This window comes from Cebus imitator, unplaced genomic scaffold (genome assembly GCF_001604975.1).
Source record: "Cebus imitator isolate Cc_AM_T3 unplaced genomic scaffold, Cebus_imitator-1.0 Scaffold1, whole genome shotgun sequence".
Lineage (NCBI taxonomy): Eukaryota > Metazoa > Chordata > Mammalia > Primates > Cebidae > Cebus > Cebus imitator.
This window is the reverse complement of record NW_016107316.1, coordinates 17,594,479-17,607,269: the sequence shown is the minus strand read 5'-3', so window position 1 is coordinate 17,607,269 and position 12,791 is coordinate 17,594,479. Positions and strand designations below refer to the sequence as shown.

General features: G+C 47.5%; 2 protein-coding genes across 2 annotated transcripts in view; both read left to right on the top strand.

The window, feature by feature from the left end:
* KIF3C (kinesin family member 3C) overlaps window positions 1–8,802 on the top strand; it is a 49,800-nt gene extending 40,998 nt beyond the window's left edge. The window contains exons 6-8 of the mRNA XM_017524415.2: window positions 5,096–5,204; window positions 5,614–5,786; window positions 6,339–8,802. Of these exons, the coding sequence (XP_017379904.1) occupies window positions 5,096–5,204; window positions 5,614–5,786; window positions 6,339–6,432 (376 nt within the window). The 3' untranslated portion in view covers window positions 6,433–8,802. The remainder of the gene's footprint in view (window positions 1–5,095; window positions 5,205–5,613; window positions 5,787–6,338) is intronic.
* Window positions 1–12,791, top strand: part of LOC108301632 — a 480,010-nt gene that overhangs the window by 392,982 nt on the left and 74,237 nt on the right. The gene's annotated exons all lie outside the window — the stretch shown is intronic.

Here is a 12,791-nt window from a genome sequence, read left to right as displayed (position 1 = left end):
ATTTTTAGTAGAGACAGGGTTTCACCATGTTGGCCAGACTGGTCTCGAATTCCTGACCTCAGGTGATCCACCTGCCTCAGCCTCCCAAAGTGCTGGGATTACAGGCATCTTGTGAACCACTGTGCCTGGCCAATAATAATAATTTTAAAAGGAGTACATGGGAAGATTCAGATTCCTAGTCTTTCCCTAATTGTATGACCTTGGACACAAAAGGCGCTACAACCTCCCTGAGGCTCAGTCTCCTTTGCTGTATCCACACCTTGGGAGGTTGTTAAGTTCAGATGAACTGCATAGAAGCACCTTGTAAATAAGTTGCTGTTTTCCTAATTTTCTCACTCCCCTCTTAGAGGGGACAGCTCTGCATTTCCAGCCGCGACTGCAGCAGGACTGTCTCTTTGCTACCACTGCCAGTGAGGCTGCCTCTCCCCACGGGCACACCTCCCACCATCCTGTAAAATGTAAGCTCAGCTGCAGACCCAGCTGGGGCTTCCGGAGCCCTATCTTTCCTCTTTTTCATCTACAGAAAGGGTCAGGAGAATGGGGTATAGCATTTTTTTATATGCTTCACCCACTGAACCACAAGACTGTTATTTCCTGTCACTGCCGCTGCAGCAGGCAGCCATTGTTCTGTGGCTCCTGCACAGCTTGGTCTGCCATTCAAGGGCAGAATGTCCTCTCTGGGAGTTACTCGGCCTGTTTATTCTCCTCTTCCAACTGTCGCCTTTTGAGTTTTACCCTTGCTCATTTCATTTGTATCCCCTTAGCAAGTGGAATTGAAAATAAATCATAATCACAGCTGCCACGTGTTAGCCCTGTGGCGGGCGCACTGTGCTAAGTGCTTGTCTTGTTTAATCTCAGCAATCCCGTATGATAGGGATGATATGCCTGAGGCTCAGCGATGGTAAGCCACTTACCCAGGTAACAGAGCTTGAGGGGCAGAGCCGGCATTGAAGCCCAGGTCTGACTTACTCCAAAACCTGTCTTCTTTTATTTTTTAAAATGGAAGTGGCTTTCTTGTTTTCTTTTCTTTGTTTTTTCTGTTTGTTTTTGTTCAGCGTCGTAACAATATTTTAATAACACAACACACTCGCCGGGTGTGATGGCTCACGCCTGTAATCCCAGCACTCTGGGAGGCCGAGGCGGATCACCTGAGGTCGGGAGTTCGAGACCACCCTGGCCAACATGGAGAAACCCTGTGTTACTAAAAATACAAAACTAGCTGTGCATGGTAGCACATGCCTGTAATCCCAGCTTCTCAGGAGGCTGAGGCAGGAGAATCGCTTCAACCCGGGAGGCGGAGGTTGCAGTGAGCCAAGATCATGCCATCGCACTCCAGCCTGGGCAACAGGAGCAAAACTCCATCTCAAAAAAAAAAAATAAATAAATCACACTCACCAAATTGCTGAAAGTAAAAAGCACACAATGAGCTCCCTAGGATGTAGAGCAATGGAAACATTCGTAAGTATAACCACTTTCAAAAGCAATTGACAATATCAAGTAAAGCTGAAAATACGCATACCCTGCAATGCAACGCTTCCATTCCTGGAAACATACGCCAGGGAAAGTGTTCAATCTAAACATGAAAATTCCTGTGGAAATGTTCACAGCAGCACTCTTGACAAAACTGGATGGCAGGCATACAGATATATATGATTTTCTGTAGATGTTTGAACTAATTAATTAGAAACAAAGTTATACATAGTCATTGTAAAAAAACTTGAGATATTGTAGAAAGGCAGAAAGAAAATCAAAATTACCATAATCACACAATTCAAAGATTATAACTGTCAATATTTTGTTGAATATCTAGACTTTTTCCTAAGCAGACACAAACATATGCACACATTTCCTTAAAACCAGCCAGGCGTGGTAGCTCAACACTTGGGGACACTGAGGCTGGGGGATCACTTGAGGTCAGGAGCTCAAGACCAGCCTGGGTAACACAGCAAGAGACCATCTCTAAGATAAATTTTTAAAAATACAAACAAAAACTTAATTTTTTATTTGCTTTTTATTTAATATATTGTGGCAGTCTTTCTGCATCTACATAGAGCCACACAAAAATTTTATTGCTACATAAATTTCCTTCATAGGACTCAATAAGAATTTAACTGGGTCCTAATATTTTAACCAACCCCATTTTGGTTGTTGCTAATCTTTCACAGTTGTAAATAATGCTTCAGGGTCAGGCACAGTGGCTCACACTTTGGGAGGCTGCAGTGGTGGCTTGAGGGAAGGAGTTTGAGATGAGCCTGGGCAACATAGAGAGACTCTGTCAAAAAATAACAAAATTAGCCAGGTGTGGTGGCACCTGCCTGTAGTCCAATCTACCCAGGAGGCTGAGGCAGGAAGACCATTCGAGGTCAAGAATTCAAGACTGCAGTGAGCTGTTATCTCACTGTCACACTCCAGCCTGGTGACAGAGCAAGACCCTGTCTATAGGAAAAAAACTTGAGCACATCCCCTGCATGTCAATGTTTCTCTTTATCTCTGATTATTTCCTTAGTGAAGTTCCTAGGAGGGGTAATTTGGGTCAAAGAATATGCATTTGAAAACTTTTTTAAAGCCAGGCTCGGTGGCTCACATCTGTAACCCCGGGACTTTGGGAGGCTGAGGTGGGCGGATCACAAGGTCAAGAGATTGAGACCATCCTGGCCAACATGGTAAAAGCCTGTCTCTACTAAAAATACAATAATTAGTTGGGCGTGGTGGTATGTGCCTGTAGTCCCAGCTACTCAGGAGGCTGAGGCAAGAGAATTGCTTGAACCCAGGAAGTGGAGGTTGCAGTGGGCCAAGATTGCACCACTGCACTCAAGCCTGGCGACAGAGTGAGACTCCGTCTCAAAAAAAAAAAAATATTAGCCCGGTTTGTTGGTGTATGACTGGTCCCAGCTACTCAGGGGGCTGAAGTGGGAATTGAGCCCAGGAGGTTGAGGTCGCAGTAAGCTGTGATCATACCACTGCACTCCAGCCTGTGTGATAGAGGGAGACCATATCTCAAAAATAAAAATTAAAAAAAACCCAGAAACCATTGCCTAATCTAAGGTCATGAAAAATTACTCATATGTCATTCTAAGAGATAGAGTTTTAGCTCCTACATTTAGATCTATGATGCATTTTGAGCTAATTTCTATGTATGGTGCAAGGTAAGGATCCAACCTTTTTTTACACATGGATATCCAGTTCTCTCATTGGTTGAAAAGACTATTCTCTCCCCATAGAAGTGTCTTATCACCATTGTTGAAAATTAATTGACTAGGCTGCTGCGATGTCTCACACCTGTAATGCCAGCACTGTGGGAGGCTGAGGCAGGCGGATCACCTAAGGTCAGGAGTTCAGGACCAGCCTGGCCAATGTGGCAAAACCCCATCTCTACTAAAAATACAGCAATTAGCCAGGCATGTTGGCACGCGCGTGTGGTTGCAGCTACTTGGGAGGCGAAGGCATAAGACACGCTTGAGCCTGGGAGGCAGTGGCTGCAGTAAGCCGTGATCATGCCATTGCACTCCAACCTGAGTGACAAGAGTGAGACTCTGTCTCAAAAAAAAATAAAGAAAGAAAATTGGCTGGGCAGGGTGGCTCACAGCTGTAATCCCAGCACTTTGGGAGGCCAAGGCAGGTGGGTCACAAGATCAAGAGATCGAGATCGTCCTGGCCAACATGGTGAAACCCTATCTCTACTAAAAATACAAAAATTAGTTGGGCCTGGTGGCATGCACCTGTGGTCCCAGCTAGTCAGTAGGCTGAGGCAGGAGAATCGCTTGAACCCGGGACGCAGAGGTTGCAGTGAGCTGAGACTGCACAATTGCACTCCAGCCTAGGCAACAAGAGTGAAACTCCGTCTCAAAAAAAAAGAAAGTATATAAAGCTACAAGCTAAAGTGAGACTGGATTTCATTTCAGCCTTCAATCAGTCCTTTCTACTGCAGAAACAATTTAAAGCAACAGTAGTGAAGAAATATTAACATGTGCCTCTTTGTGTTACACAGTAGTCTCCCCTTAGCTATAGGGGATATGTTTTAAGACCTCTAGTGGATGCTGAAACTGCATCCACTAGAGATCTTAAAACCCTATATATGCTGTTTATTTTAAATTTTATTATGATTTAAAATTGTTGGCCAGGCATGGTGGCTCATGCCTGTAATCCCACCACTTTGGGAGGCCGAGGTGGGTGGATCACCTGAGGTCGGGAGTTTGAGATCAGCCTGACAAACATGAAGAGAACCCATCTCTGCTAAAAATACAAAATTAGCCGACCGTGATCGTGCATGCCTGTAATCCCAGCTACTTGGAAGGCTGAGGCAGGAGAATTGCTTGAATCCAGGAGGCGGAGGTTGCGGTGAGCTGAGATCGCGCCATTGCACTCCACCCTGGGCAACAAGAGCGAAACTCTGTCTCAAAAAAAAATAATAATAATAATTTTGTGGGTACATAGTAGGTGTATATGTTAATGGGGTACATAAGATGTATAAGACAAAACAATCATAACAATATACTCTAATAAGGCTGGGTGGAGTGGCTCATGCCTGTTATCCCAGATCTTTGGGAGGCCAAGGCAGGTAGATCACATGAGATAACGAGTTTGAAACCAGCCTGGCCAAAATGGTGAAACCCCGTCTCTACTAAAAATACAAAAATTAGCCAGGTGTGGTGGTGCATGCCTGTGATCTCAGCTACTCAGGAGGCTGAGGCAGGAGAATCACTTGAACCTGGGAGGTGGAGGCTGCAGTGAGCTGAGACTGCGCCACTGCACTCCAGCCTGGGTGACAGAGCGAGACTTCATCTCAAAACAACAACAACAAAAACACAATATACCCTAATAAAAGTGATGTGGATGTGGTCTCTCTCTTAAAACATCTGATCGTACTGTACTTGCTTATTTTCAGACCACGGTAACTGAAACCATGGGAATCAAAACCACGGATGAGGGGGACAACTGCACTAGCTTCAGCTGTCAAGCTGAAATAGAGCAAGGAGAGGAAAATTCCAGAACTTGCCGTCTACAGGGCCTCCTGGCTACCTGAATGATAGGCCCTCATGATGTTTGCTGTTTGTGTTCCACAGAAATCCTTTCTAATATAGTCTCTTCCCTCCAGCAATAACAGCCAGATGAAGAAGCGACCAACATCTGCAGTAGGCTACAAGAGGCCTATCAGCCAGTATGCTCGGGTTGCCATGGCAATGGGGTCCCACCCCAGGTACAGGGTAAGAAGTGGGGAGGGGCGAAAGCCTATGGGAGGGAGGCTGGGTGTGGTGGATCACATCGGTAAATCCCAGCACTTTGGGAGGCTGAGGCAGGTGGATCACCTGAGGTCAGGAGTTTGAGACCAGCCTGACCAACATGGTGAATCCCTGTCTCTACTAAAAATACGAAAATTAGGCAGGTGTGGTGATGGGCGCCTGTAATCCCAACTACTTGGGAGGCTGAGGCGGGAGAATCACTTGAACCCAGGAAGAAAAAAAAAAAAAAAGAGCCTATGGGAGGGGAGGGGACACTGACAGCCTCTGCTTCCTCAACCCCCTCATCAGCCCTGCTATACCCAGACTGGCTGAGTGTCTAGAAGGCATACTCACCAGGGCACTGCTCACGTCTGGCATGAAATTCCCACCACAGGCTGAAAACATCATGTTTCTGGAGTTGGACGTGTCCCCTCCAGCTGTCTTTGAGATGGAATTCTCTCATGACCAAGAACAAGACCCTCGTGCGCTACACATGGAGAGGCTTATGCGGTTGGACAGCTTTCTGGAAAGACCTTCCACATCTAAAGTCCGAAAGTCCAGATCCTGGTCAGTACCGTCATGGTCCGTGGCAGCACTGGACCCAGGAGGCAGAGAACTGCAGGGGCTGGGCGAAGCTAAAGAGGGTTTTGGTGGCACCCAAAGGGCCGGAAGGGCGAGGGGTGACTGGGGATGTCAGAGGGGTTCCTGCAGCAACAGGACAGGGCAAAGGAGAGGACTCACAGCTGGGCATGGTGGCTCACACCTGTAATCCCAGCACTTTGGGAGGCCAAGGTGGATGGATCACCTGAGGTCAGGAGTTCAAGACCAGCCTGGCCAACATGGTGAAACCCTGTCTCTACTAAAAATACAAAAAATTAGCTGGATGTGGTGGTGGATACTTGTAATCCTAGCTACTCAGGAGGCTGAGGCAGGAGAATTGCTTGAACCTGGCAGGCGGAGATTGCAGTGAGCCAAGATCACACCACTGCACTCCAGCCTGGGCAACCAGAGCGAAACTCGTCTCAGGGAAAAAAAAAAAAAAAAAAAAAGGAGAGGACTCACTTCCCTGTTTCCTGTATTTTTCTAACCTCCCCCTTCGCCTGCCTAATCCCCCTGCAGGTGCCAGAGTCCTCAGCGGCCTCCACCTTCCACCACACATGCCTCCCTGGCCTCTGCTTCTCTGCGCCCTGCGACAGTGGCGGACCATGAGTGACAACGTTCATGTCAGGCTGCCCATCCGATAGACTCCTGGGCTGGGGCCACCAACTCTGGCTCATCTTGTCTGCCGCTTGGTGTGTGTGCGTGTGCGTGCATGTGCGTGTGCGTGTGTGCAGGGGTGAGAATCTGGCAGGCGGTGACTCTGCCTGCTCTTCTTCCCCTCCTTTATTTAATTCATGTTATTTATTCGCGGAGCTCAGTTCGTTGCGGGGAGATGCCCTCGCCTGAGCTGTCTGGGCCTACTATGGTCACTGTGTAGCCTCCTTTTCTTCTGACCTGAGAGCCCCCCAGTCATACCTCAGGCTCGTCCCCATGTCAGCTGCCTCCAGAAGGGAAGGTAGCCAGTGCCTGAGAAGATAGTCCCTTTTCTACCCACTGCACTGCATAACCTCCATCTTCTTCCACACTGATGGTGAGCACCCCTTGAACACTTTCTGGGACTAGGAAACTGCTTGGTGTTCCCCGAGGACAAGAGACATCCTGACAGTGTTGGCATCTGCTCCCTGTTGACACAGCCCCGCTTTCCACTTTCTGAGCCTCAGACAACCTCATTCGGCCTCTTTGGCTCCTTTTCCAGGACATTAATAACCTCACCAACATAGCCCATGCCCTTCAGCTTTGACAAGAACTCATGGCTTCCCAAACTCTGCTTTCTGCCCACCTTGGATTGGAATTATGGACCGACCAGCCATCACCTTGGAACCTGCAGGAAATGGAACAACAACTGAGACAACTTGAACAGTCATCAACGGAAGTCCCTCCACCAGATCTCTTTGTTTCTGTCCTCTCCAAGAAGTCACACTGGTCGACAGGCCATCAAGGCAACTCCCCATTTTCAAGAGGCTGCTCCCGCCTGCTTTGAGTATTTCTCCCTGCAGCCGCCTGGACCCCGTTCACAGTGGGAGGAGTCAATGTCATTCTACCCCTGGCTAACTGAAGATGCTAACATCTATTGCTTTTTCCCTTCATCTGTCCCAGGAAACAAGCCCAGGCACAATCTTTTCCAGCTTTGCCTATTACCCTTGTTTCTGAGTCACATTTTTAAGGTATTATTTTGTGAAAATAGATCCTTTATTCACTAGGTATGCAAATTGGTTCCTAGGGGGGTACTCCTTACCTTCCTTTGTGATGGCCCAAATTGTCTCCAGGTATCTCAAGTGATAAGTAAATTTCTACAAAAAAAAAAATGGTTAATGTTTATTGACTGGCTTTTTAAGTGTATATTTTGGTGGAGGGGTGAAGAGGTAATAAGGAAAGCAAGGGAGTGAGAGAGGATTTCAGAGTGCCCTAATAGTGCAAGTCTCCAGTTCCTAGAATATGAAGAGGGCTGTCACTGGGGTGAAGCCGTGAGACTGACAGATCTGCCTGAAACGGGGGGTGTGGGAGGTGGCGGCAGGGTTATTCTCTTTCCTTCAGGAAATGAACCCTTCTTACATCGTTGAAGTTCTGCTCTGAGGATCACGCCTGGGTCTGCTTTAACTCCACGACGCTGTCATTTCTGCTTCATTACTGGACTAGAGGGTTGAGCCACCCAGTTGCCATTTGCTCCTGTCCTTCCAGGAAATCACAGTTTTCATCAGAGCCCAAGAGATTATTTGAGACTCGGGATTCAGATCAGAGGTCCGACTGTGGCTGGGACAGGAGTTGTGTGTAGAAATTCCCCAGGTGGCCTGGGCGCAGGGGGACCTCCAGGGCTGGTTTGCACAGCCTCTCCCACTGACCTCTTTCTCGTTCGTGGACAAAGCAGCACGTGTCACCCCATTCATCACTTGGACACATCGCCCCTGCATTGTCCTGTCACTCCTCCCTCACAGTCTTATAGCACAATATACCCAAATCAGCACCCCCAGTCCGAGGGCTGGGCCCAAGGTATGGTTGGAGGAAGAGCTCCTGCCTGCGGTTTTGTGTATGTGTGTATGTGTGTGTGTGTTCGTGTGTGTGTTTGCCTCCACAGGAGACACTACACTCAGCGTAAGATTTGCTGGGAACAGGGCCACCAGGGGTGGCTGGATCTCAGTCTCTCTGTCTCTCTTTCTCTCCTTTTCCTTTTGGTGTATCAAACATTTGATTGACAAAGTAAGGGCCTTGATTAGGACCAAATTCCCATGTGTGTTGCTATGGTCTTTATTTAGGACAACAGTTAACAATGCGGTGGCCCATTCTTGTCACTCTATACATATGACTATACGGGACATATGTAATATATAAATATATATATAAACCATTCCCCTCTGTCCCCTTGGCTTAGGATGGAGGCCTCTGTTGAGCTGAAATGCACCTGCAGCTGGGTGCTGCCAGCAGCTTGCAGGCCCCAGCCCTGTTCAATCAACACAGTTGACAATAAAGGAATGAGTATCGTCACGGAGTTGACTGTCTGCCTTCTCTTCCCTTTGTTTCTTTCTACTTTTACTCCCTCCCTTTTTCATTTTCTCCTTTCTCTCTCTTCCTTGTTTTTCCACTAGAGGCTCAAGAGTGTATCAGCTGGGTGCATTGGTTCACACCTGTAATCCCAGCACTTTGGGAAGCCAAGGCGGGTGAATCACCTGAGGTCAGGAGTTTGAGACCAGGCTGGCTAACATGGTGAAAGCCTTTCTCTACTAAAAACACAAAAATTAGCCAGGCATGGTGGCAGACACCTGTAATCCCAGCTACTTGGGAGGCTGAGGCAGGAGAACTGCTTGAACCTAGGAGGCGGAGGTTGGAGTGAGTCGAGATCGTGCCACTGCACTCCAGCCTGGGCAACATGAGTGAAACTCTTGTTTCCAAAAAAAAGAAAGACTAGTTTCCCTAGCCTCTCTTCTTGGGACCTCTGTTCCCTCCTGCTGGGTTCTAGCCACTAGTTCTCTGTAGTGTGGAGGTCTTAGAGGAAATGAAGAGTAGTTACTGCTAAAGAACAAACACAAAGCCTTGAACCCTGACTCCTAGGGGAGCACTGAGGTTTGTCTGGCGCAAAAAATGGGCAGTAAACCAGCTATTTTGGCACTGACAGCTTTCTTGGAGGGACGTCCTGTCTCTGTGCCAGCCTCTCACCCTGATTTCTAACAGGGTTCCAGGGCCAGAGTGGCTCTCCTGCTTCTGGGATGTTTGCTGGGTATTATGTTAGGTGCTTTACATGTACACACACGTACACACACACTCACACTCATTTCATTCTCCTAGTGAGAGGATTATAGTGACCGATTTAGGGATGGAAGTAAGGGAAATCAAATAACTGGCTAAAGACCCAGTTCGTGATGAAGCTGGGCTTGCAGGCTCTAGAACCCATGTTTTCCCCTCTTTGCCACGCTACTTCTCTAGCCTGTGTGTACCTCAGGAAAACTGACAGGCACTATACATGGTTTCCAAGTGGTGATAGCCAGGGACAGAGGACAGAGTGATTTATCTCCGTGGGCAAGGTTGGGCATTAGACCAAATCTGCAGACCCTTGCCTACAGGTCCTATTGTAAAACCACTAATTCCTTTGTCAGCAGTGGGATCACCTGTACAGCATGTGGTTTTCCTGAGCCCCACAGAAACAGCCAGAGGGTAGAAACTCTCCCTTGGCCCAGGGCTCTTGGACTTTTGTTGATAGACAGTTCGTTGACAAGGAAACTGCCATGTTTCACTTCTTCCTCCAAAACTGGATGCTTGCTCTGCTCTCCACAGTTTTTTCTTTCTGTTTTCAGAACCTAGAGCTGGGGTGTAGAAAACACTACCCTCTGTCCCCTTGGCTTAGAATGGATAGGGTGAGTGTTAGAACTCTTGGCCACAACTAAATAATTATTTAAGCTGGCCTGACCCAGAAGCATGCTGTGACATCCAAGGGCAAGGACAGACCCAGGCCTCAGGAATGACCTAGTACCAGGGACTCAAACACTACAAAGACCCTCTCTGTTTCATACACTGCCTTCTGTGAGGGGTTCACACTCTGTCTTCAGCTGCTCCAGTTCATGATGTAGGAAATACATCTGCTGGCAGCTCTCTGTGTACATGATCCAGCCATCCAGAGAGATTTAGCATCTCAGTCCCAATGCCAAATTCATGGGAATGAGACTCTGATTTAGCAGTTTGGGTCAGGTGGGTGGGAATATGATGTACGAACAAAACCTCCAAGAGTCCCATGGCTGTACCCATGCAGATGGCGGAGGGATGAGGTGGAAATAAAAGTATTTCTCAAAAAAGATGATGGGCGTAGGAGTGGAGTAGAATGGGCCCTTGGCAGCCAGCACAACAGATGTTCTTCGCCAGTGTGTCCATCACCCAGGATGGCTTTAGAAAATTTTAATCTGGAGCCAGGCATGGTGGCACATGACTGAAATCCCAGCTACTCGGGAGGCTAAAGGCAGGAGGATCACTTTAGTCCAGGAATTCAAGATCAGCCTGGGCAACATAACGAGACACCATCTCAAAAAAGAGAGGAAAAAAAATTCAATCTGGGTTCATTCTCTTACCCAGGCCATTTTTCGTTTTCCTTTTTTGAGACAGAGTCTTGCTCTGTCGTCCAGGCTGGAGTGCAGTGGCATGATCTTGGCTCACTGCAACCTCCCTTCCCAGGTTCAAGCAATTCTCTGCCTCAGCCTCCCAAATAGCTGGGATTACAGGTGCCCACCACCACGCCCAGCTAATTTTGGTTTTTCTTTTTTCTTTTGTTTTGTTTTTGAGATGGAGTCTCACTCTGTCACCCAGGCTGGAGTGCAGTGGTGCGATCTCATCTCACTGCAACCTCCACCTCCCAGGTTCAAACGATTCTCCTGCCTCAGCCTTCTGAGTAGCTGGGACTATAGATGCCCACCACCATGCCCGGCTAATTTTTGTGTTTTTAATAGAGATGGGGTTTCAACATATTGGTGAGGCTGGTCTTGAACTCCTGATCTTGTAATCCGCCTGCCTTGGCTTCCTAAAGTGCTGAGATTACAGGTGTGAGCCACCAAACCCGGCCTGTGTTTTTTTTAGTGGAGACGGGGTTTCACCATCTTGTCCAGGCTGGTCTTGACCTCCTGACATTGTGATCCACCCTCCTTGGCCTCCCAAAGTGCTGGAATTACAGGCATGAGCCACCTCGCCAGGCCTACCCCAGCCATTTTTCTTACAATGTGGTCCATGAGTACCTGCATCAAAATTACCATCCTCAACCAGGTGCAGTGGCTCACACGTGTAATCCCAGCACTTTGGGGGGGCTGAGGCGGGTGGATCACCTGAATTCAGGAGTCTGAGACCAGATTGGCCAATGTGGTGAAACCCCCATCTCTACTAAAAATACAAAACTTAGCCGGACATGGTAGTAGGTGCCTGTAATCCCAGCTACACAGGAGGCTGAGGCAGGGGAATTGCTTGAATCCAGGAGATGGAGGTTGCAGTCAGCCTAGATCGTGCTATTGCACTCTCTAGCCTGGATGACAAGAGCAAAACTCCATCTAAATAAATAAATAAATAAATAACCATTCTCAGATTCTGCTTGATCAGGTCCAGGATAAACCCACTGGTAGACACTACAGATTGCCTTTCCAATATTCATTCTTCCCTTCTTCCTTGCTTAAAAGATAATTTTGTTCAAGGAAAGCAGTGTGCCCAGGTAGAAATACTCTTCTTCCGAGATTCTGACAGCAATGGGTTGCCATGTGGCATGGTTTTGGCTAAGGAGATGTAAGTAAAAATCTGCTAGGGATTTCTGGAAAAATGTTTGCTTTCCTGATATAGACATCAGGAATTTCTCCTCTTCATTAGACATTCTCCTCTTCTGCTTTGTTTTTCCAGCCTGAAACTCATATGCACCTCTTACAAGTGCAGTCGTTCATTCATTCGACAAGTATTTATTGAGCACTCGTTACCTATACATTACAGGTAAAGTTCTAAGTGCTGGGAATATAGCAATGAACAGAAAAGACAATCCCTGGCTGGGTGCAGTGGCTCATGCCTGTAATCCCAGCACTTTCAGAGGCTTAGGCAGGTGAATCACTTGAGGCCAGGAGTTCAAGACCAACTTGGCCAACATGGCAAAACCCCATCTCTACTAAAAATACTTCCAAAATTAGCTGGGTATGGTGGTATGCACCTGTAATCCCACCTACTTGGGAGGGTTGAGGCAGGAGAATCACTTGAACCCAGGAGGTGGAGGTTGCCGTGAGTCAAGATCACTGCATTCCAGCCTGGGTGACAGAGTGAAATGGTCTCAAAAAAAAGAAAAAAAAAAGTCCCTGTCCTCATGGTGCTACATTCTAGGGTTGGGAGAGAGACTTTAAACAAGAAATCATATTACATGTTGGATAATGATAAGTGCTTTTTTTGTGTGTGTGTGACAGAGCCCAGGCTGGAGTGCAGTGGCACAATCATAGCTCACTGCAGCCTTGAACTTAAATGAGCACCTCCTGGTGATTT